The 23197-nt window shown below is 43.6% G+C and overlaps 2 protein-coding genes across 2 annotated transcripts in view; one reads left to right on the top strand and one right to left on the bottom strand.

Annotated features, from left to right (window-relative positions):
* Positions 1-23197, bottom strand: part of LOC143302105 (G-protein coupled receptor dmsr-1-like) — a 93686-nt gene that overhangs the window by 53221 nt on the left and 17268 nt on the right. The gene's annotated exons all lie outside the window — the stretch shown is intronic.
* LOC143301794 (uncharacterized) overlaps positions 1-23197 on the top strand; it is a gene marked incomplete at its 5' end in the record, with an annotated part of 52416 nt that overhangs the window by 25857 nt on the left and 3362 nt on the right. Inside the window, 4 exons of the mRNA XM_076616186.1 lie at positions 1-2215; positions 4071-4129; positions 5036-5055; positions 6577-6622. The exon at positions 1-2215 is cut by the window's left edge and continues 115 nt beyond it. Of these exons, the coding sequence (XP_076472301.1) occupies positions 1-2215; positions 4071-4129; positions 5036-5055; positions 6577-6622 (2340 nt within the window). The remainder of the gene's footprint in view (positions 2216-4070; positions 4130-5035; positions 5056-6576; positions 6623-23197) is intronic.

The raw sequence follows: 23197 nt of genomic DNA, 5'->3' as shown, positions 1-23197 counted from the left end.
AGAGTGGGAATCGCTATATACTTACAGTGGTCGACTATGCCACTAGGTACCCGGAGGCAGTTCCATTGAAAGGCATTGAGGCAGAGCGGGTGGCGGAGGCATTGTTCGAGATCTGGTCACGTGTAGGGATACCCTCTGAAGTTCTGACGGATCGGGGTACGCAATTTACCAGTGAGGTGATGAGACAGGTGAATTGCCTACTCTCAATCCGGGGTTTGACCACGACGCCGTATCATGCTCAGTGCAACGGACTGGTCGAAAGGTTCAACGGCACACTCAAGTCCATGCTAAAGAAATTGTGCCAGGAGCAACCAAGACAGTGGGACCGTTTTCTTCCAGCGCTTCTGTTTGCATACCGGGAGGCTCCCCAGGAGAGTTTGGGATTTTCCCCCTTTGAGCTCCTGTACGGCCGTACAGTGAGAGGGCCTCTTGCAGTGCTCAGGCAAGCTTGGACTGATGAGGAGGCAACCGAGGAAGTCAAAACCACTGCCCAGTATGTTGTCGATCTCCGAAACCGTCTTGAGGAGACTTGTGCTTTGGCTCGGGACAATCTGGGGAAGTCATCGAGTCGTTACGCTCGGTATTTTTACCGCAAGGCGAAGCCGCGTACTTTCAAGCCAGGGGACCAAGTTCTGCTGTTGTTGTCGGCCAAGCACAATAAACTGCAGGTAAGCTGGCAAGGGCCATACACCGTAGTAGAGAGGGTTGGCGAGGCTGATTACCGGATTGAGGTGGAAGGGCAGTTGAGGCTGTATCATGCCAATCTGTTGAAGCAGTACTTGGAGAGGGCAGGAGAGCCGAAACCAGTTTCCGCCGTTCATGTTGCAGTTGTGATGGATGAGGAGGTTTCCCAGAAATCAACTCAAAAACTTCCGCTATGTCCACTGGAGGCTGAAGAAAGTACTGGAGATGTCTGCTATGGTCCAACTCTAACAGCTGCGCAGAGAAGCCAAGCTGCTCAAGTGATTGAGAAGCGAGCTCGAGTTGTGACTGATCTTCCGCTGAAAACTGACTTAGGCGAATGCGAGTTACTTCTCAGGGAGGCTACTCCAGTCAGGGTTAAACAGTATCCTCTACCTCATGCCAAACAGGCTGTTGTCCGGAAGGAGGTGCAGGATATGGTGAAGCTGGGAGTCATTGAACCAGCTTGCTCTCCCTACAACTCGCCTATCGTATTGGTAGCAAAAAAGGATGGAAAGGTCCAGTTTTGCGTGGACTATCGAAAGTTGGATGGGGTGACGGAGTTCGATGCGGAACCCCTCCCTGACCCAGAATTTCTTTTCTGTCGTCTGAGCAAATCTAAGTATCTGTCCAAGATAGATTTGTCCAAGGGGTACTGGCAAGTACCAGTGAAGGTTGAGGACAGACCCAAAACTGCTTTTTCCACTCCTTTGGGACAATTCCAGTGGACTGTCATGCCGTTTGGTCTCCAAAATGCAGTGGCTGTTTTTAGTCGGGTGATGAGGCGACTTTTGGGACCTTTGGGCCATGACGATGTGCAGAATTTCATGGATGATGTCATTGTGGCCACTGACACTTGGGAGCAACATGTACAGGCTCTTGAAGCTTTGTTCGGCAGGTTGGACGAGGCAAACTTGTCGGTGCGTCCTTCAAAGTGTTTCATTGGGTTCGAGGAGCTCGAGTTCTTGGGACATGTGGTAGGACAGGGCAGAATGCGACCTACCGAGGACAAAGTTGCCAAGATAAGAGATGCTTCCAGACCAGCTACAAAGAAAGAAGTTCGTTCGTTCCTGGGATTGTCGGGTTACTATAGGAGGTTCGTGCCGAATTTTTCCACTTTGGCCGCTCCTTTGTCTGATTTGACCAAGAAAGGAAAGCCGAATCAAGTTCAGTGGACTGAGAGTTGCGAGAAGGCTTTTCGGACTCTCAAAGAACGTCTCTGCTGTGAACCAGTTGTCCGCCTGGCTGATCCGGAGGCTCCTTTTATCCTGTGGACTGATGCATCCAACGAAGGTCTGGGAGCTGTTCTGTTGCAGGAAGGCGACGGACTGTGGCAACCTGTGCACTACGCCAGTCGGAAACTGACCTCAGCCGAGCGAAACTATGCAACAGTGGAACAGGAGTGTTTGGCTGTTGTATGGGCGGTCGAAAAGTTCGAGCCATACCTGTATGGTCGACACTTTGTGTTGCAGACTGATCATCAGCCACTGGCTTTTCTGCACAAAGCCAAGCATTCAAACAGTCGCCTGATGAGGTGGGCTTTGTTGTTGCAGCCATACTCTTTTACGGTGCAAGTGATTCCTGGAAAGGAGAACGTTGGGGCTGATTTTTTAAGTCGGGTGTTCTAATTGCTGTTCATAACCTGTTGAATTGCTGTGTGGAATGAAACGGATGTTTCATCATAAGCAAGGGGGAATTGTCACATGTCAGTGTATGTCGGCAGGTTGGGAAAAGGTCGGATGGAAGATCCGATAATTGAGTTTTACATAGGGGCGTCAAGTAGGTTCTGATCTATAATTGTAGAGTGGAACCATGTTTGTTGTGTGGTTCCGTCTTCCCTGCTGGGAGAGTTCATTGCGGGAGGGGCTTCCGGTTTTGAACTTCGAGAGAGAGAGAGACACTTCTCTTCCTTGGATCGCGAGAGTCCAAAGCTTGTGTTGCTAGTCAGAGGCAACGTTTTCTTTTCTATTGTCGGATTTAGTGCTGTAAAAGTTGGTTTCATGTTGATTTGTTGTTGGAGATTCTTGTGGGTTTTGTGCTGTACTGGAGTGATTTTGCTGTTGTGCGAAGTGCCTTGTTATCGAACAGGACTTTTGTTTTTCTAGTTCGGGAGTTCGTCATTTATGTTTATAGTACAAGCCATCCAGGGATTGCCTGAAAATCTTGGGTTAAGCTGAGTGCTAATCTCGTATTATTGTTGACTGGTCTAGAGTGGGCCAAGTCAGGGGACTGCTGAATCAATGTAGTCGAAATTCCTTCTTCTGGAGTGTTAGATCCAGGATTGTAGTCGACTGTTAGTTTCCCAGTACAAGTTATGGTTGCTGGAGTGCGGGTCGACAGGTTACTGGTTTGGAGCCAGTTCAGTTGCTGACGTTTAAAGTCGTGACTTCTGCTGAGTCCAGTAGTGGATCTGTAGATAATCTCACCAGATAGCCTGATCTGTGTGACTGTTTGGCCGTGGATCTGATGCGGTCTGATCTGATGACCTGGTGTGACTGTGGCCGGAGGGCGGACTGTGTTAACCCTACTTACGGACAACCAGGGACGACGTGGGAGGCTGTTTCGCTGACTGGAGAGGACGGGACCTGCATGTGTACTTCACCTCGACAACCGTGCGCCGCATCGTGAAGATGAGTCCTGTGATTTTACCCCCCGGACATTAACTAAACTAGTCGGCAATGATGAGTGCGGCCGTGAGTCGCTAGACTTTTATTTGTTTTATGAATGTTGGGAAAAGGGGAGAGTTAAAAGAAAAGAAATGATTTAATAAATGTTCTAAAGATTAAAATTTGGTGTGGTCACCCTTTTTGAAAGGTGTTTGTATGAATGTTGTCTTGTTACACGTTTCCATTTAGTACTGGATAAGTAAAATTAATACAGGTTAGGTAAACCACCCCTAAAATTGTTAGGACAATTTTGCATAAGCTCTTTTGTATAAACCAATACCCCTAGACTATTGTTGTATTAAGAGAGTTTGTGACACTCTCTCTCTCTCACACACCCACCACCCACAAATACACCATCCACCCACCCACATACACACACACAAATACACCATCCACCCACCCATCCAAACCCCCCCCCCCCACACACACACACACACAAACATACACAAACACCCCCACCTCCCTACCGTCCTCCCCCTCCGCCCTCCCCCCTCCTCCACACACCTTCTCCCCCACCCCCCTCACCCACAAATATGAAAGAGAGATCCATCACTATCACGGTGACACAAGCGTGGCCAGGCAGGGGAGTAAGGGGTGGGTGTGGGAGTAGGGGTGTGTGTGTAGGGGTGAGGGGGTGGTGTAGGGGGGTGATGGGGTTTTGGGGGGTTGGGGAGGGGGGGGGGTGGGGGGGGGGGTCATGGAGAGCCGTGTTGATGATCACAGCGTGATTATCCACTCGGATTTCCTTCTTGCACAGCCTTCTTCAGCCACGCGGAAATTGAGTCATCACACCTTATTTCCTCGCCAGGGGAGCGGAGGAGGGAGAGAAAGTGGAGGGAACTCTTGTTATTCATTGGGGGAGGGGTGGGGGGGGGGTCTTAGAAGTTTGGGGGATGGGGGTGGGGGTGGAGGGGTGGGGGTGTTGTTTTTTGGGTGTTTTTTTTTCCTTCTTCTTGTTCTCTCTACCTTTGTTTTTCTTGATTTCTCTCTCACTTTATAGGTCTCGCTCACTCTCTCTTCTCTCTCTTTGTTTCTAAGGTGTTATTGAAATACTGAAATCACTAAAAAAAAAAAAAAAAAAAAAAAAAAAAAAAAAAAAAAAAAGCTTAAGTCTGTTGATTACTGTTTGTTTTGGAAAATGTTCGATACACAGATTGAACCTATACTTACATATGCAGCCGAAGTTTGGGGACTAAAGGTAAATTCACAGATGGAAAAAGTACATACTTATGCAATTAAGCGTTTTTTTAAATGTGCCAATTCATTCATCCAACACAATGTTATATGGGGAAACGGGTAGATATCCTTTGTATATAAGAACGTTTGTAAAATGCATTAAATATGGGTTGAAATTATTGAAACTTTCACAATCACGTTTACCCAGACAGGCTTACGAGATGATGCTGTTACAAATGGAATTAGGAAAAGAAAACTGGACTTATAGTGTAAAAAAAGGTTTTGTTTGAACACGGTTTTGGAATTGTGTGGATGTATCAGGAAGTGGGAAATGAACAGCAGTTTACATCAGAATTTAGAGACAGACTGATTTGTTCTTTTAAACAAAATTGGCATTCTGATATGGAAAGCAAAGAGAAATATAGTTGGTTTTTCTCATTCAAAAGTATATTTCATACTGAAAAATATCTAACAGTTATCACAGATAAGTGGCACAGGTTAAATTATGCAAGATTTCGGCTACGGACATTTGGTTTCAATGCAAATAAATTGTGGTTTCAATCTGCAGCAGCCACAGAATCGCCATGTCCTTTGTGTGCATCTAGTGTAGATGACGAAAAACATTTTTTGTTTCATTGTAAATTATACGATAAAGTAAGAGAAAAATGTACATTTTTTGAATCTCATCTAGCTAAAAGACATGACGGTTTCTTCTGTTTTATCGTCTGAAGATGAATATATCATACAGTCAGTAGCTAAATTTATCTCAGAAGCACAAAAAATAAGGCATAATCACAATGATCAGAACATACCAGAGTAAATGAGGAGGATATCCATATGTAAATTTTATTTTCTTGTGTTAATTTGGTAAGGTAGATAATTGATATATTGAACTATATCACTGCTAGAATGGGTGGTCGAGTTTGTATGATTAGTTCTCTCTCTCTCTCTCTCTCTCTCTCTCTGTGTGTGTGTGTGTGTGTGTGTGTGTGTGTGTGTGTGTGTGTGTGTGTGTGTGTGTGTGTGTGTATTGTGTGTGTTCCGCTTGTTTAATGTATCGTGAGAGAGTGATATTTAGAGATTTTTTTTTCTGTTTGTTTGTTGATGAAACGCTGTTAAGCAGAATGTTGCTTTGCACTTAAGGGGATTTAAGAATTAATCCCCGTCACCCCCTTGTCAATAGACCCTTACAGGTAATGACAATAAAAATGTCAAAGCGTCAAAAGCGTCTCTCTCTTTGTTTATCTGTGTTTCTATCTTTTTTTGTTTCTCTCTCTCTCTCTGGATTTCTCACTCTCTCTCTTGGTTTCTCTCTGTTTTTTTCTCTCTCTGTCTTTGTTTCTCTCTATTTTTTCAACCTGTCTTTGTTTCTCTCTCTGTTTTTTTCTCTCTCTGTGTGTGGATCTCTCTCTTCTGTAGATCTCTCTCTCTCTCTGTGGATCTCTCTGTGTGGATGTGTTTGAATTCTCTCTCTCTCTCTCTGGATCTCTCTCTCTCTGGATATATATATATATATCTGGATCTCTCTCTCTGGATCTCTCTTGATCTTTCTCTTTTTCTTCTGTCTCTCTGTCCCCCTCTCTCCCCCTCCTCGTGTGTGCGTGTGTGCGTGTGTCTTTGTGAAAGCCAACGTCAAATTTCTGTTTCATAATAGAACAGCAAGTGTGTGTGTGTGTGTGTGTGTGTGTGTGTGTGTGTGTGTGTGTGTGAGAGAGAGAGAGAGAGAGAGAGAGAGAGAGAGAGAGAGAGAGAGTGAGTGTGTGTGAAAGTCTGTCAAAATTTTATTTCATGATAGAACAGCAAGTGTGTGTGTGTGTGTGTCGGTGGGTCGGAGGGGGGGTGGGGGTGGGGGGGGCGTGTATGTGCGTGTGTCTGTGTCTTTGTGTATCTCTCTGTGTGTGAGTGTGTGCGTCGGTGTGGACAGCATTTTTTTCCCCCCCAGATGATAGATGGGGAAGTCACAAAGAGACTAATAACCTTGTAGCTATATTAACCCATCCTGGCTTAGGGCTTAATGCGACAGACGCTGCGGTTCCTTCCGCTATGTTCACAGACGTTGTCAGCCAGGCCCGACAGAACCACGCACAGACACCTGCAAAGTCGGTCAGGAAATTGGAACACCACTTCCAAGAACGCGTCCGTGACGTAGACGATGTTCACATTTGTGGTCTCGTGTCATCACCCATACCACACCGAGCATTGAGTAGGAACCGCCATGACTTTGAGATAATACTAGTACTAATAGTGGAGTGATGGCCCAGCGGTAACGCGTCCGCCTAGGAAGCGAGAGAATCTGAGCGCGCTGGTTCGAATCACGGCTCAGCCGCAGATACTTTCTCCCCCTCCATTAGACCTTGAGTGGTGGTCTGGACGCTAGTCATTCGGATGAGACGATAAACCGAGGTCCCGTGTGCAGCATGCACTTAGCGCACGTAAAAGAACCCACGACAACAAAAGGATTGTTCCTGGCAAAATTCTGCAGAAAAATCCACTTCGATAGGAAAAACAACTAAAACTACACGCAGGGAAAAAAAAACAACAAAAAAATGGGTGGCGCTGTAGTGTAGCGACGCGCTCTCCCTGGGGAGAGCAGCCCGAATTTCACACAGAGAAATATGTTGTGATAAAAAGAAATACAAATACAAATAGTACTAATACTAAGAATGATAACAATGATAGTGATAAGAATGATAGTAATGATAGTATTGGTAATGATAACAATGACACTGATACTACTACTACTACTACTAGCAGCAGCAACAACAGCAACAACAACAACTACAATAATAATAATAATACTAATAATGATTAGTATCAATACAATTAATATAATACTTCTAATGGTATACTACAACTACTACTACTACTACTAACAACAATACTACTACTACTACTACTACAACGGTATGATAGTCAGTCGTTTTCGACTATTACCATCAGAACAGCAGAAGAGGTAACTGCTGTCCCGACTATTTGAGATAGAATTTGATTATAGTGGAGAGTGCCCTACTACTACTAATGATAATAACAATAACAATCACACACTGACGTGACACTGATTGAGTTCGAACCCTCGCGTCCTCGGAATTGTCAGTTCGCCTAGATAAACCACTTCGACCCCAGCGGTTCCCATCTCTGTCACTGATTACCAACAAAAAAGACTCCTCTCTAATTTGGACCTCGGCGAGAACACATCCAGGCTGATTCTTCAACATCAGCAAGAACATGCTAATTCTCACAAACATCAACCTCCGCAGTTTATAATTATTTTTTCGTCAAAGGTTATTATCAAATATCCCCCTCAATACCGCCCCGCTACCGATAGCATCAATTGCTCTCAACGATATCGTCGTTCTATTTTGCCATCAACAAAAAAAGGTTTCCTCTGCTTGTAGTGTCAGCAACGCAACAGTTTTCTAATAAAAAAAAGAAGTTCCAGAACAACAGTGGCAAATGAAATTGATTGAATGAATTAATCACGCGACTGTCAACAAGCCGTAAAGCCGTAACAGTGTTGGTGGACGGACAAATCCGTATCGCCAACGGCGAATTTCATCACAGCCATGTTTGTTTGTGTTTCGCCTTTCCCCATCTCTCTCTCTCTCTCTCTCTGTGTGTGTGTGTGTGTGTGTGTGTGTGTGTGTGTGTGTGTGTGTGTGTGTGTGTGTGTGTGTGGTGTGGTGTTGTGTTGTGTTTTTCTTACCTCGTCTGCAATGTGTGCTTCACATCAATTAAGGGAATTAACTGCGTTCCTACGAGGCAGTGAAAACGACGGGAGGGAGGGTGGAGGAGGGAAGGGAGGGTGGTGATGGGTGCGCGGGGAGTGTGTGTGTGGGGGGGTGGAGGTGGGGAGATGGTGATGATGATAGCGGTGGTCTTGTTGAACGTGGCACAGTGTGGGTTGAATTGAAGGGGTGGGGGTGACTGACAGCTTGAGATGAAACTGATCACGGGGGGGGGGGGGGGGGGGAGGGGGGGGGAGGGGGTAGGAGGAGGAGGAGGAGGAGAAGTAGTAGTAGTAGCAGCAGTAACAGTAGTAGTAGCAGGCATGTGGTATCCGTAGTTAGGAAACGTGTGGTAGTAGTAGAGGTAGAAGCATTGGCGAAAAAGCATAGAAGAGTACGGGAAGTTAAGTGTCGTTCTATCCAACCATTTGAAAAAGTAAAACAAAACAAAAAACCAAAACCTAACGCACCTAATATTACAAAGATTATATCAATAAACAACAGCCAACAAATTGCACACACAAAAGAACAACAACAATATCATCATCATCATCAGATTGACCATCCAAATACCAATTCTATCTGCTTCTATTTCGTCCCTTAAAATAATCATTCGGAAACCATTAATGTCTGCACATATTTTGGATTTACAGGCGTTTTGATAATTTATTTTCTTTTTTTCTGTATATCCACTGCCTCTGAGACGTATTTTGCAACTGAGAGAGAGAGAGAGAGAGAGAGAGAGAGAGAGAGAGAGAGAGAGACTTATTGAGAGGGATCGAGAGAGAGAGAGAGAGAGAGAGAGAGAGAGAGAGAGAGAAATGACAAATGTTTTATTGAGGGTAAAATGGATAAGCTGGAAGCTTCTTCACACCATGCCCTCACACACGCATACACACACACACACACACACACACACACAGACAGACAGACAGACAGATGGACATTATCGTTATAATTATTTTCAGTCACGAGCAGGTTGGTCATACAAGGAGAAATTCCATACACACGTCACAACATGCACTGAGCAGAAGCCAGTCCAGCGGCGTTTAGTCAGACCTTGAGGGAAAATACAATGAAATAAATGAAGACAGAAAAATACAAATAATAAGGATATAAAAAATATAAATAAAAAAAAAGAAGAAGAAGAAATAGTCAAGCCAGTGTAAATGACCAGACAGCTGCTAATCCACGTCAGTCTTTACGCAAGTCAATGCGTGTGACGACATTTAACGAGCGACTGTCTGGCACCTTTTTGTTCTTTTTTGATGTGCTCCTTGCAAAACAGAAAACCTGCTGAACACAAAGTTTGGAACGTCAAATGATTTTCTATAATTATCGGGAGGGAACTGATTAATTCACTCAGTACGGCCAGTCCTCTCTTCTCCTCTACACATGATTAACTCACTCAGTACGGCCAGTCCTCTCTTCTCCTCTACACAGACCCGTCGGATGTCCAGTGGGTGTCTGAATGACCCAAGCTTTAGCTTCCGTCGTCAGAATTGTGGTATTCTTTGTCAACATTCACGTCTTCAGTATAAGAGCCTTCCGCTTGCAATATTTTGATGATGGTAATTAGGGTGAAACGCTGTTAACGTCGTCTCTTTCGCCGTTCGTATGGAGAGAGTTAAACTTATATATGTTTAACTGGCGCTTGCTAGGTGAATGTGTCATTTTCCTGCTTTAAAAAAAAGAGAAGAGAAAAATGAAAGAAAAAGAAAGGAAAAAAAAGGAGAGGAAAAAAAAGAGAACATCTTTCCTAGGTTCGGAAGGATTGTTACCAGTCTGTGTGTTGTGATGGTTAAACACACAGACACAGTCATACACAGACATACACAGACACACACACAAAGAGAAACAGACACAGACACAGAGAAAGACAGACAGACAGAGAGAGACAGAGACAGACAGATGGAGGTACTTCACCTCCCATCTTGTGGCAGAAAACTTCACATTCCTAAAGAATCCCGCCCGGCCTTGTGTATCCAACAACAGCGAAACACACACGTCATTAATTAAACCTCTGAATATTTCGCACATCAAAACGTTGTCCTCTGAATATTTCGCACATCAAAAAGTTGTCCTTTCAAAACAAACGGTCAACTTCTTCTTATTCTTCGTTCGTGGGGTGCAACTCCCACGTTCATTCGTTTGTACACGAGTGGGCTTTTACGTGTATGACCGTTTTTACCCCGCCATGTAGGCAGCCATACCCCGTTTTCGGGGGGCGGGGGCGAGGGCGGGGGTGCATGCTGGGTACGCTCTTGTTTCCATAACCCACCGAACGCTGACATGGATTACAGGATCTTTAACGTGCGTGTTCGATCTTCTGCTTGTGTATACACACTAAGGGGGTTCAGGCACAAGCATGTCTGCACATATGTTGACCTGGAAGATCGGAAAAATCTCCACCCTTTACCCACCAGGCACCGTTATCGAGATTCGAACCCGGGACCCTCAGATTATAAGTCCAACGCTTTAACTATTTGGCTATTACGCCCGTCGTGTCCCTAACAAATGGTTTGTCCACAAATGATGGGGCGATGATTTATTCATTCAATTTATTCTTTTAAGAGACACGGTAGTACAAAAACGTATGAAATAAACTTGAAGTTTATGGCTTTCTGTGACATGGTATGCAAAGATATTGGACTAAACATGTCAAAAAAGGTCATTTTGTGCAATTTGTCGTGACGGTTTCCATGGAAACGAATCCAAAATGGCCGACAAAAAAAGGTTATAACTTCGGTACCTTTATAGATATGTTATTTCTGTTTGTTTTATCTGATTTATTTGTATTTGTTCTTTATTATAGTGCAGTGGTATTTTGGATTTTGAATAAATACATTTTTGTTGTTGCTGTTGTTGTTGAAATGAGTATAATTCCTTGACATCACTTTTTTCAAATGAGTGTATATTCATTCTTTTACTAGTACTATACAAACCACTGCACTATAATAAAGATGAATACATAAAGAAATAAAGTACTAAGTTTGAACATGCTATCTTTTAAAGTTTTTGAGCATTAGCATTTTGAAAAATGGTATTACGAGGACAAAACACAAAACTGAGAAAACAGGAAAAGAAAGAGATGTGCTTATACTCACACGAAATCACACATGTTGATGCTGTTTAAAGCTTTATTTAAGTGAATATAGTACCCAGGTGAAACGGACTATAAAGATTAGATGTTGAAGAAGCAAATTATGCGAAAAAACGAAAATCACAAAAAATCATGATTTTGGTCAAAATTTCACTACCGTGTCTGGCCTTAGGAATGAAAGCAGATGCACATGACTGAAATCGGTCGTTTTCTTATTCATCGATCACAGATCATCTTTGTTTCGTCATTTTCTTCTGTGATGATAACGCTGCCAGAATTAATGTGGCGATATTGCATTGATCCAGTTTTGGGAATTACGGTCACAATGCCAACCTGAGTTTGTATTTGTATTTGTATTTCTTTTTATCACAACAGATTTCTCTGTGTGAAATTCGGGCTGCTCTCCCCAGGGAGAGCGCGTCGCTACACTTCAGCGCCAACCAGTTTTTTGTATTTTTTCCTGTCTGCAGTTTTATTTGTTTTTCTTATTGAAGTGGATTTTTCTTCAGAATTTTGTCAGGGACAAACCCTTTGTTGCCGTGGGTTCTTTTACGTGCGCTAAGTGCATGCTGCACACGGGACCTCGGTTTATCGTCTTATCCGAATGACTGGCGTCCAGACCACCACTCAAGGTCTAGTGGAGGGGGAGAAAATATCGGTGGCTGAGCCGTGATTCGAACCAGCGTGCTCAGATTCTGTCGCTTCCTACGCGGACGCGTTACCTCTAGGCCATCACTCCAGGGAGGTTTGCTGAGCGATTTTTTTCCCACTGATGCCACAAAAACCAAAACGTGTCACACTTCACAATATCCACAAACTGATCTGAAACCCAAGTTTCAGGCCATACAAAAAGAATTCCTCGCAAGCGGAACTGGATTTATCGCGTGCTGATGATGGACTCCTCTGGATTCGTCCAGCACAAAAGGACTCCCCTCTGTCTGTCACGGGAAACAAGAAAGAGGGAACGTTTCTCTGCAGGATTCCACACACACGTGGTGATGGTGATGACGATGATGATGATGATGATAATGATATGGATACTTATACAGCGCCTACCCTTGTCCAGAGACCAAGCTCTAAGCGCTTTACAAGCACGGAGTCATTTGCTCAACAGGCTGCCTACCTGGGTGGAGCCCAGCTGTCTTTGGGCGCTCATCATTCGTTTCCTGTGTCATTCAATCAGGTTTCAGTCACACACACACACACACACACACACACACACTCTCTCACTCATTCACTCACACAGACGTGTAACGTTTCAGGTGTGTGACCGTTTTTGCACATTACCCCCACTACACCGTTTTCATGGTTGTGCATGCTCAGTATGTTCTTGTTTCCGTACACACACACCGAACGTTGACATGGATTACAGGATCTTTAACGTGCGCATTTGACCTTCTACTTGTGTATACACAAGAATGGAGTTGAGGCACCAGCAGGCCTGTGCATCTGTTGACCTGGGAGAGCGGAAACATGTTCACCCTTTACCCACCAGGTACCGGTGCGACGAGGGATTAGAACTCAGGAAACTGGGGCGAGAATCGAACGCTCTGACCAGTCAGACACCGCACCTGAACAGGTAACATAGTCTGATTGATTGATTGATGTGGATACTTATATAGCGCCTATCCTCGGTCAGAGACCAAGCTCTAAGCGCTTTACATACACGGGGACATTTGCACCACAGGCTGCCTACCTGGGTAGAGCCGACTGACGGCTGCCACTGGGCGCTCATCATTTGTTTGCTGTGTCATTCAATCAAATTTCAGACGCACACACATACACACTCAGACAGACATGTAACATTTTACGTGTATGACCGTTTGTTTGTTTTTTATTTACCCCGCCATGTAGGCAGCTATACTCCGTTATAATCAGCCATACTGATTCTCAATTCAAGGGGGGGAAAAAGAATCAAAGTTTTGAAAATGTTCTAATGGGGCAGTCTTGGTTGGTTTTCAGGTCCGGCTAAAAAACTTGGAATTCTCTGCCTGTTGCTCTCAAACAAACAACTCATCTATCTACCTTTAAAGCAAATATTAAAACTTATCTCTTTAAAAAGACTTGTCATAATTCAAATAGTGCTGTTGCCCCAGACTCATGGCAATATGAGTGTGTGTGTGATGGGTGAGTAGAGAGAATGGGGATGGTGGTGGTGTGGTTCGAAAGGGAGAATGACCTGATTTTTACCCCTTTTATCTTTTCTATCCAAAACTTTATTTTGCAATTTCTACAAAATCTATGGCATGCAGATTACAATTATGCTCCTTTTTACATGTATGTATTCTAAGTGAAAAATGCTGTTATTTCAGCCGTTTAATCATGTGTGTCTGTGTGTGTTTTTATGTAAGTGTTAGAGTGTAACAGTTGTAGTTTTGAGATTGTTACTTTGTGAGCTTTATGCATTGTGTTTTTATGATATTAATGATTCTGTTTTATGTTTCTACTACATTTTATATGCTTTCTTGTTTCACTTTAGGTTTCTGGATTGTAAAGCGCTTAGAGCTTGATTATGCTTGTATTACAGCGCTATATAAAAATAAAATTTTATTATTATGATAAAGACCAGCAGTGCAATTCTCAATGAAAGACGAGGAAAGGCAGATAGACAGACAGACGAAGATCAAATCAAACCATGCCACTTACTGCCCAGCTAGCCACAATGGGTCCATTTCATGGCGGGATATAAGGACTATTAGAAGGATTAAAACATGAACAATATAGAAAGACTGGAATATCAGGAAAGGGTGGGGCAGCGGACAGACAGACAGACAGACATACAGACAGACAGGCAGACATACAGACACAGCGAGACATAGGCAAAAAGATACAAAGAGAATTTCAATCCATTGATAAGGTCATAGTTCCTGAAAAAGAGGAGTTTGCCAATTGCTTTCTTCATACCCCCATATTTTCTCTCTCACAAGTGTTAGCCAATTGTTTTGTTTTTTCATATCCCCATATTTTCTCTCTCACAAGTGTTAGCCAATTGCTTTTTTCATATCCCCATATTTTCTCTCTCACAAGTGTTAAGCCAATTGCTTTTTCATATCCCCGTATTTTCTCTCTCACAAGTGCTAGTCAATTGTTTTTTTCATATCCCCATATTTTCTCTCTCACAAGTGCTAGCCAATTGCTTTTTTTCATATCCCCATATTTTCTCTCACAAGTGTTAACCAACTGCTTTTTTCATATCCCCATATTTTCTCTCTCATAAGTACTAGCCAATTGTTTTTTGTTTTTTCATATCCCCATATTTTCTCTCTCACAAGTGTTAGCCAATTGTTTTGTTTTTTCATATCCCCATATTTTCTCTCTCATAAGTACTAGCCAATTGTTTTTGGTTTTTTTCATACCCCCATATTTTCTCTCTCACAAGTGTTAGCCAATTGTTTTGTTTTTTCATATCCCCATATTTTCTCTCTCACAAGTGTTAGCCAATTGCTTTTTTCATATCCCCATATTTTCTCTCTCATAAGTACTAGCCAATTGTTTTTTGGTTTTTTTTCATATCCCCATATTTTCTCTCTCACAAGTGTTAGTCAATTGCTTTTTTTTTCATATCCCCATATTTTCTCTCTCACAAGTGTTAGTCAATTGCTTTTTTCACATCCCCATATTTTTTCTCTCACAAGTGTTAGCCAATTTCTTTTTCATATCCCCATATTTTTTTCTCTCACAAGTGTTAGCCAATTGCTTTTTTTCATATCCCCTATTTTTTCTCACAACTAAAAAAAAAAAGCAGGTAGGGAGGGAGGGGGCTGGGAGGCCGGGGTGTGTGTGGGGGGTGGGGGGGATGGGGGGTGGACGCGTGAGGGTATGGGGGGGAGGGAGAGGGTAGGAAGAGAGGTAAGGGGACGTGGAAGGGTGCAGGGCTGCCATGCTTTTTGAGAAAACAACGGGCTGCAAGAAGGCATGATAGTCTCTTGGCTCTGCCACGCTCCCCCCCCCCCCCGGCCCCCCCCTCCGTCACCTGTCTGCGAAAACAACACGCTCAGAGCAGAACTCTGGGTCGATGACCTGTACAACCACTTGATAAAAGTGAGATGTGAAAAAACCCACAAAAAAACCCACACACAAAAAACATGCATATACAACAAGCTGAGTATCAGTATCAGTATCAGTAGCTCAAGGCGTCGTCACTGCGTTCGGTCAAATCCATATACACTACACCACATCTGCCAAGCAGATGCCTGACCAGCAGCGTAATCAAAGTCAGGCCTTGAGGAAAAAAATAAAATAAAATAAAACAAATACAAAGAAATAAATAAATAAAATAGCAAAAACAAACAAATAAATAAATTTTAAAAAAAATAATGATAATTTTTTATTCTAAAAAATAATTAAAAACAAAACAAAACCCCAAAACAAAAAAAATAACGATTAAATAAACAATTTTAAAAAAAACCCACAAAAAAACAAAAAGCCCACAAAAATACTACTATTAATGATAGAATATTTATAAGGTGCAAAATCTTGATGAAGTCAGCTCTAAGCGAAAAAAACCCAACTCAACAGAAACAAAAAAAAAACTACAAAATTACAAACAAACCAAAACAAAAAAAGCTAAAAAACAAACAAACAAACAAAAAAACAACAAAAAAAACAAAAAAAAACAAGAAGCTGAAACACAAAAGAGCAATGTTCTTTGTTAGTTAGTCAGACCTAAAATCCAACCCGAGATCACAAAACAACTTTCACGTGAACACACACAGACACTCATTTACCCACACACATGCATGCACGTGCACACACACACACACACACACACACACACACAGGCGCACACGTGAATGACGTCATGACCAGGACAACGCGATGCACTGTGCCTCTGTGTCAGCCACAGAAGACCCTTGCACGCCAACACACACTGAAATCTATTCACAGCTCTCCGGTTCTTTGGGAAAGAGAAGATCTGGTTAAACACTTCCCCCACTCTCTTTGCTCTGCTCTCTCCAACTCCTGACAAAGTTAAGCTCAGTCAGTGGTTCGTGACGCTGTGACGTAATTGGATAGACTTTCGCGTCATGCGACGTAATGACGACATTTGTGGTGTGGGGGAAAAGTTTTCTTGTGACAGTCTTGCCTTTCTTTAAATTCCAATAGGAAAGTTTTAAAATGTAAAGTGGGGAAGTCTTGGGTTGGTTTTGTGGTCTGCACAAGAACTTTGAATGTCTTAATCTCTCTCTCTCTCTCTCTCTCTGTATGTGTGTGTGTGTGTGTGTGTCCAAAATCGGTTTTTAATTTTTGTAATATATATGCTCAAGGGAGGCAAAAAAAAAGAAGAAAAAATCATTTTAGCTGTAAGTAAGATGATTAGATTTGGAAATGTTGCCTAGTTATACTTTTGGAAGTTAAACGACATTTGTGTTTTCTCATCTTCTATGTGACAGTGTTGTGTATTTGGAAATGTTTGTTCTGGGCATGAAAAGATTATTTTGCAGTAATCATCCATACTCCAATAGGAGTGAAAGGATAATTAAAACTTGAAACTTGTGTGTGTGTTTGTGTGTGTGTGTGTGTGTGTAATAGAGAAAGACAGACAGATAGAGTGAGAGAGAGAGAAAGCCAGTTGTATGAGAGTGGGGTGGATTGGGAAACAGAAAGGATCCTGGACAAAAGTAAAACTCTTGGAGAGAAAAGGCAGACAGACAGACAGACGGTTTGACTGACTGATTGATGTGGATACTTATATAGCGCCTATCCTCGGTCAGACACCAAGCTCTAAGCGCTTTACAAACACGGGGACATTTGCACAACAGGCTGTCTACTTGGGTAGAGCCGACTGACGGCTGCCACTGGGCGCTCATCATTCGTTTCCTGTGCCATTCAATCAGATTTCAGACGCACACGCATACACACTCAGACAGACATGTAACATTTTACGTGTACGACCGTCTTTATTCATTTACCCCGCCATGTAGGCAGCCATACTCCGTTTTCGGGGGTGTGCATGCTGGGTATATTCTTGTTTCCGTAACTCACCGAATGCTGATATGGATTACAGGAACTTTAACGTGCGTATTTGATCTTCTGCGTGCGTATACACACGAAGAGGGTTCAGGCACTAGCAGGTCTGCACATATGTTGACCTGGGAGATCGGAAAAATCTCCACCCTTTACCCACCAGGTGCACCGAGATTCGAACCCGGGACCGTCAGATTGAAAGTCCAGCGCTTTAACCATTCGGCTATTGCGCCCGTGGACAAAATGAAAAAAATGCAGGAATCTGAGGACGGAAGTGGGTGGCTGGGAAAGACAGACAGACAGGGAGACAGACAGACAGTCAGACAGTCAGACAGGGAGACAGACAGACAGTCAGACAGACAGTCAGACAGGGAGACAGACAGACAGTCAGACAGACAGTCAGACAGACAGACAGACAGTCAGACAGGGAGACAGACAGACAGTCAGACAGACAGTCAGACAGACAGGGAGACAGACAGACAGTCAGACAGGGAGACAGACAGACAGACAGTCAGACAGGGAGACAGACAGACAGTCAGACAGACAGTCAGACAGGGAGACAGACAGACAGTCAGACAGACAGAGAGACAGACAGGGAGACAGACAGACAGTCAGACAGGGAGACAGACAGACAGACAGACAGTCAGACAGACAGGGAGACAGACAGACAGTCAGACAGGGAGACAGACAGACAGTCAGTCAGACAGGGACACAGACAGACAGTCAGACAGGGAGACAGGAAGACAGATATATACAGAGAAAAGCAAGGCTTGCTATCTCCAAATTTAAATACGGCAAATGTAAGAATCTTGAACTTATATTCGAAACAGAGCTACACCTTAGAAATCTGGAAGGAATTTAAAAAAACACAAAAAAACCGAGTGAGCAGGTGGTCACATCAAACATACACACACATATTGTTCTTGCATAATTATAGTGCCTCCAGAGAGAGAGAGAGAGAGAGAGAGAGAGAGAGAGAGAGCGCCTAGTTTTCTCTTCCAGACACTGTAATTGTAAACAGGAACACAGAGAAGAATCTGAATTCGTTCACCAGGTCATGCTCATGAATGAGGTAATAGCCAACACTTTCCCACAACAACCACACGTTTTCTCTCGCACATTTCTAGAGATGGGCGTGGGGGTGGGGTGGGGAGGGCGGAGGGGGTGTGTGTGTGTGGGGGGGGGGGAGGCTAAAGGGGTTGCGGAATTGAGGTGAGGGAGGGGAAGGGAGGGGGTGATGGGACTGAGAAGGTGGGGATGGGGGAAGGGGGGGTGTGTGGGTGTGTGTGTGTGTGTGTGGGGGGGGGGGGGCTAAAGGGGTTGAAGAATTGAGAAGGTGAGGGAAGGGAGGGGAGGGGGTGAAGGGGTGACGGGACTGAGAAGGTGGGGAGGGGGAGGAAGGGGGGAGAGGAGGGGGTGGGGGGGTAAGGGGGTCGAGGGTGCAGCAGGGGTTTGCGCTTTGCAAGGAAAAGGCAATGGATTGCTAGAAAGAGTGGTCGTTACCTTTTCTCTCGAGGTAATAATAATAATAGTTAGTCGTGTCCGACTATGACCATCAGAACAGCAGAGCAGGCAACTGCTGTTCCGACTATTTGGGCTAGAATTTGATTATAGTGGTGAGTGTCTTGCCCAAGTACATCCCCACTTTCTCGGCCAAGAGGGTTTTAGGACAGTCGGCGTTGGGATGGTTCCCAAAGGCCAACTAGCTCACAAGGCTGCCAGCACTAAGAGCCAGTGCAATTTTGCCTCCTAGTTTGAGAGTCATAGTCCTTCACAAAAGACTAAGCTATAAATGGTTTCCCATTGACTGGAGAAACCATTGATAATACAGCTCTCACTTTGCTGTTGGCCCAAATGTAAACTTATGTCAATCTGTGATATAAGCCGAGTGTTGGGCCTTGTATAATAATAATAATATATAGTTTGTCTATGGCGCGATATCCAGCACCAATGCTGCTCAAAGCGCCTTACAATTACATCATGCAGTTGGCTATAAACATGCCTTAAAAACACATCAACCGCTATATGACAATGGAAAACATCCAGTGTGTTCATAATTATGAATGAAAAAAGCACACTTAAGAGATGAATCAGATTGAAAAGTTATGAAGTAAACAAGGCTTAGATTAAAACAAAATGCATTTCATAGAACACACACACACACACACACACACACACACACACACACACACACTTTATCTATATCAAAAACATTTCCTTCGTCACTGAGGTTGGTTTCTTGTGTTTTCATAACACAAATCTTGGAAGAAAGTGAGAGGAGAGAACTCAGAACTCAGAACTCAAAATGTTTTTTTATTCGAGGATTAAAATTTTAGGCATGGCCCATTCTTCCAGTCTGTCCTTGCTAATCTACATCAATTACAATAACACATGCATATTTAATAGAATGGGCAGAAAGAAAGAAAAAAACAACAAAAAAACAAAAACAAAAAAACCAAACAAAAAAAACAACAAAAAAACAGAAAGAAGTCCTGCAGAAGGAATGTGATACTGAACACACACACACACACACATTGACAGATGGATAGGAGAGAGAGCGAGAGAGAGAGAGAGGGGGGGATGGGAAGAGAAATATGTCATCAGTATCGACAACCTGATGACTAAAGCCACATTGTTGTTATCACCAAATCCAGAGAGAGAGAGAGAGATGATGATGATGATGATGATGATGTTTATCGAAGAAACACAAAAGGTTCATTTCAATGGGGAGTTGGGGGGTAGGTCATTCAGAGAGACATAGAGAAAGTGAGAGGGTGCGAGAGACAGACAGACAGACAGACAGAGGCACAGAGACTCAGACACAAAGAGAGACTGAGACGTGATAATGACGATGACGTCAGCAAAGACGACCACGGTGACGACAGTGACGCTGACAAATGACGTAGTCATAGCATATCTATCTTTCTCACGAGGCTGAACACTGTAATGCAAGAGCCCCGAACACAATATGGAAATTAGAGCTCTGTCACGACTTCCCTGCTTTAACCCTTTTTCTGCCTCTCCTTCCTGCCTTACTTTCTCGCAGTTCCACGCTCTCTCACAATCCCACAATTTGTCAAATTCGCATGTAATCCCAGGCTCTCTCACAATCCTTCAATTTCTCGCATTCCCATGCAAATCCACGCTTTCTCACAATCCTTCAATTTCTCGCATTCCCAGGTTTTCTCACAATCCTTCAATTTCTCGCATTCCCATGCAATTCCACGCTTTCTCACAATCCTTCAATTTCTCGCATTCCCATGCAATCCCACGCTTTTTCTCACAATCCTTCAATTTCTCGCATTGCCGTGCAATCCCACGCTTTCTCGCAATCTACAATTTCTCGCATTCCCGTGCAATCCCACGCTTTCTCACAATCCTTCAATTTCTCGCATTGCCGTGCAATTCCACGCTTTCTCACAATCCTTAAATTTCTCGCATTCCCATGCAATCCCACGCTTTCTCACAATCCTTCAATTTCTCGCATTCCCATGCAATTCCACGCTTTCTCACAATCCTTCAATTTCTCGCATTCCCATGCAATCCCACGCTTTCTCACAATCCTTCAATTTCTCGCATTCCCATGCAATCCCACGCCTTCTCACAATCCTTCAATTTCTCGCATTCCCATGGAATCCAACGCTCTCTCACAATCCAACAATTTCTCGCATTCCTATGCAATCCCAGGATCTCTCACAATCCCACAATGTCTCGCACTCCCATGCTAGCCCACGCTTTTTTCGCAATCCCAAGCTTTCTGGCCATTCCATACTGTCTTGTACATTGCGATTAACCACAAGGGGGTGCCACCATACCTGTTCGCATTTTGCAAGGAAAACGTGGGATTAGATTTTTAGGGGTTTTTTGTTTGTTTGTTTTTTAATTAATTAATTAAATATTATTATTTTTTTTATAATGTACTGTTGCTCGTTCCTTTGCAACACTTTCTCAAAACTGTGAGAAATCGCAGGAAATCCATCTCATTTTTTAAAAATTTTGTTAAAAATTTCTTTGACGTCAGTTTCAGTTTCCTTTACCGATTACGAAGTGATTTTTTATTTTTTATCTTTTATTAAAAAAATAAAAAATAAAAATAAATAAAAAAGCGAGCAGCGATCAACCCATGCTTTATCACACATTACGAACAAGCGTGGAAGACGAACAATCACGCTTTCTCACAACCCCAAAAGACAAAGAAAACTGTCGGTGGATAAAAAAAAAGAAGGGTCCCAATGTGGAATTATTAACCACAATGATTTAGATGACAGCACATTCATAATTCAGTGTTGCGGCTTCATGAAGCCATGTTGTTTATTGGAAGACACGCTTTTCATCTCTCCGTCCCCACGGTATCAACCTCCTGCAACGCCATTATGCGCGCGCGCACACATACACACACACACACACACTCACGTACACACACATACACACTTACGTACACACACTAACGTGTACGCGCACACACACACACACACCTACGTACACACACACATTTACGTACACACACACATACGCACACGCAAACACACAAACACACGCAGACCCCCATCCCCCGCCCACACACACACACACAACGGAAAAAACAAAAAGGCGCGGTCCAGTTTAATACCGTTTATTGGATGTCATTCAGTAATTCGGCTGATGATGCCAAGACGCTGATCATTACTCTGAATCCATTCTTTTTATTAATTTATTTATTTAAAAAAATTTTTTATTCGGTGATTAGTAGGCGCCATGCCATAATCGGTCAGGCGTTGGACTTGTGATCCAGTGTTGACCAGTGATCATGGTTTGTGTGTGTGTGTGTGTGTGTGTGTGTGTGTGTTTCTTTTTATCACAACAGATTTCTCTGTGTGAAATTCGGGCTGCTCTTCCCAGGGAGAGCGAGTCGCTACACTACAGCGCCACTCCCCCCCCACCACCCCCTCTTTTTTTTCCCCCTGCGTGCAGTTTTATTTGTTTTTCCTATCGAAGTGGATTTTTCTCTTTTTTTTCCTTCTTTTTATTTTTACTACAAAATTTTGCAAGGAACAACCCTTTTGTTACCGTGGGTTCTTTTACGTGTGCTAAGTGCATGCTGCATACGGGACCTCGGTTTATCGTCTCATCCGAATGACTAGCGTCCAGACCACCACTCAAGGTCTAGGGGAGGGGGAGAAAATATCGGCGGCTGAGCCGTGATTCGAACCAGCGCGCTCAGATTCTCTCGCTTCCTAGGTGGACGCGTTACCTCTAGGCCATCACTGCAGGTGCTGTGTCCTTTGGAAAAGCACTGCGCACTGAATTTTCCCCTCGCTCCATCCAGGTGTGAATGGCTACCTGAACGTGCACAGAGCAAGTTGGAATAGCGGAAGGAGAGGACGTGGCCCCGCCTTCATATGCTGACTCCTTGAATTAAAAAAACAAAACAAAACGATTTGAGTTCTGAGTTCTGAATTCTGAGTCCCAGATACAGTGGCTAGGAGTTCACTGCCCCGATGACCGGATACATACTGTGGGATCTGTTAACTTTTAATTCAGTTCATTGAGCGTTTCACGCTGTATATACTGCAATGTGGTTGGAAATCACAGAGCACACACACACACACACACACACACACAAACAAACAAATACGCGCACGCACACACAACACGTACATACACACAGACACACACACACACACGCACGGACGCACACACACACACACATACCACAGAAGCAAATAAGAAACTCTCTCTCTCTCCTTCTCTCTTTCCCCCTCTCCCTCCCCCCCCCTCTCTCTCTCCCTCCCTCTCTGTATGTCTGTCTGTATGTATGTATGTCTCCCCCCCCACCTCACTCTCCATCATACGATGGCTAAACCTTTGGTTAAAACTGAATTACCAACAAAGCACTTCCC

Source organism: Babylonia areolata, chromosome 28 (assembly GCF_041734735.1).
Source record: "Babylonia areolata isolate BAREFJ2019XMU chromosome 28, ASM4173473v1, whole genome shotgun sequence".
Taxonomy (NCBI): domain Eukaryota; kingdom Metazoa; phylum Mollusca; class Gastropoda; order Neogastropoda; family Buccinidae; genus Babylonia; species Babylonia areolata.
Note: the sequence above shows the minus strand (reverse complement) of the source record. Positions and strands in the feature narration are given on the sequence as shown.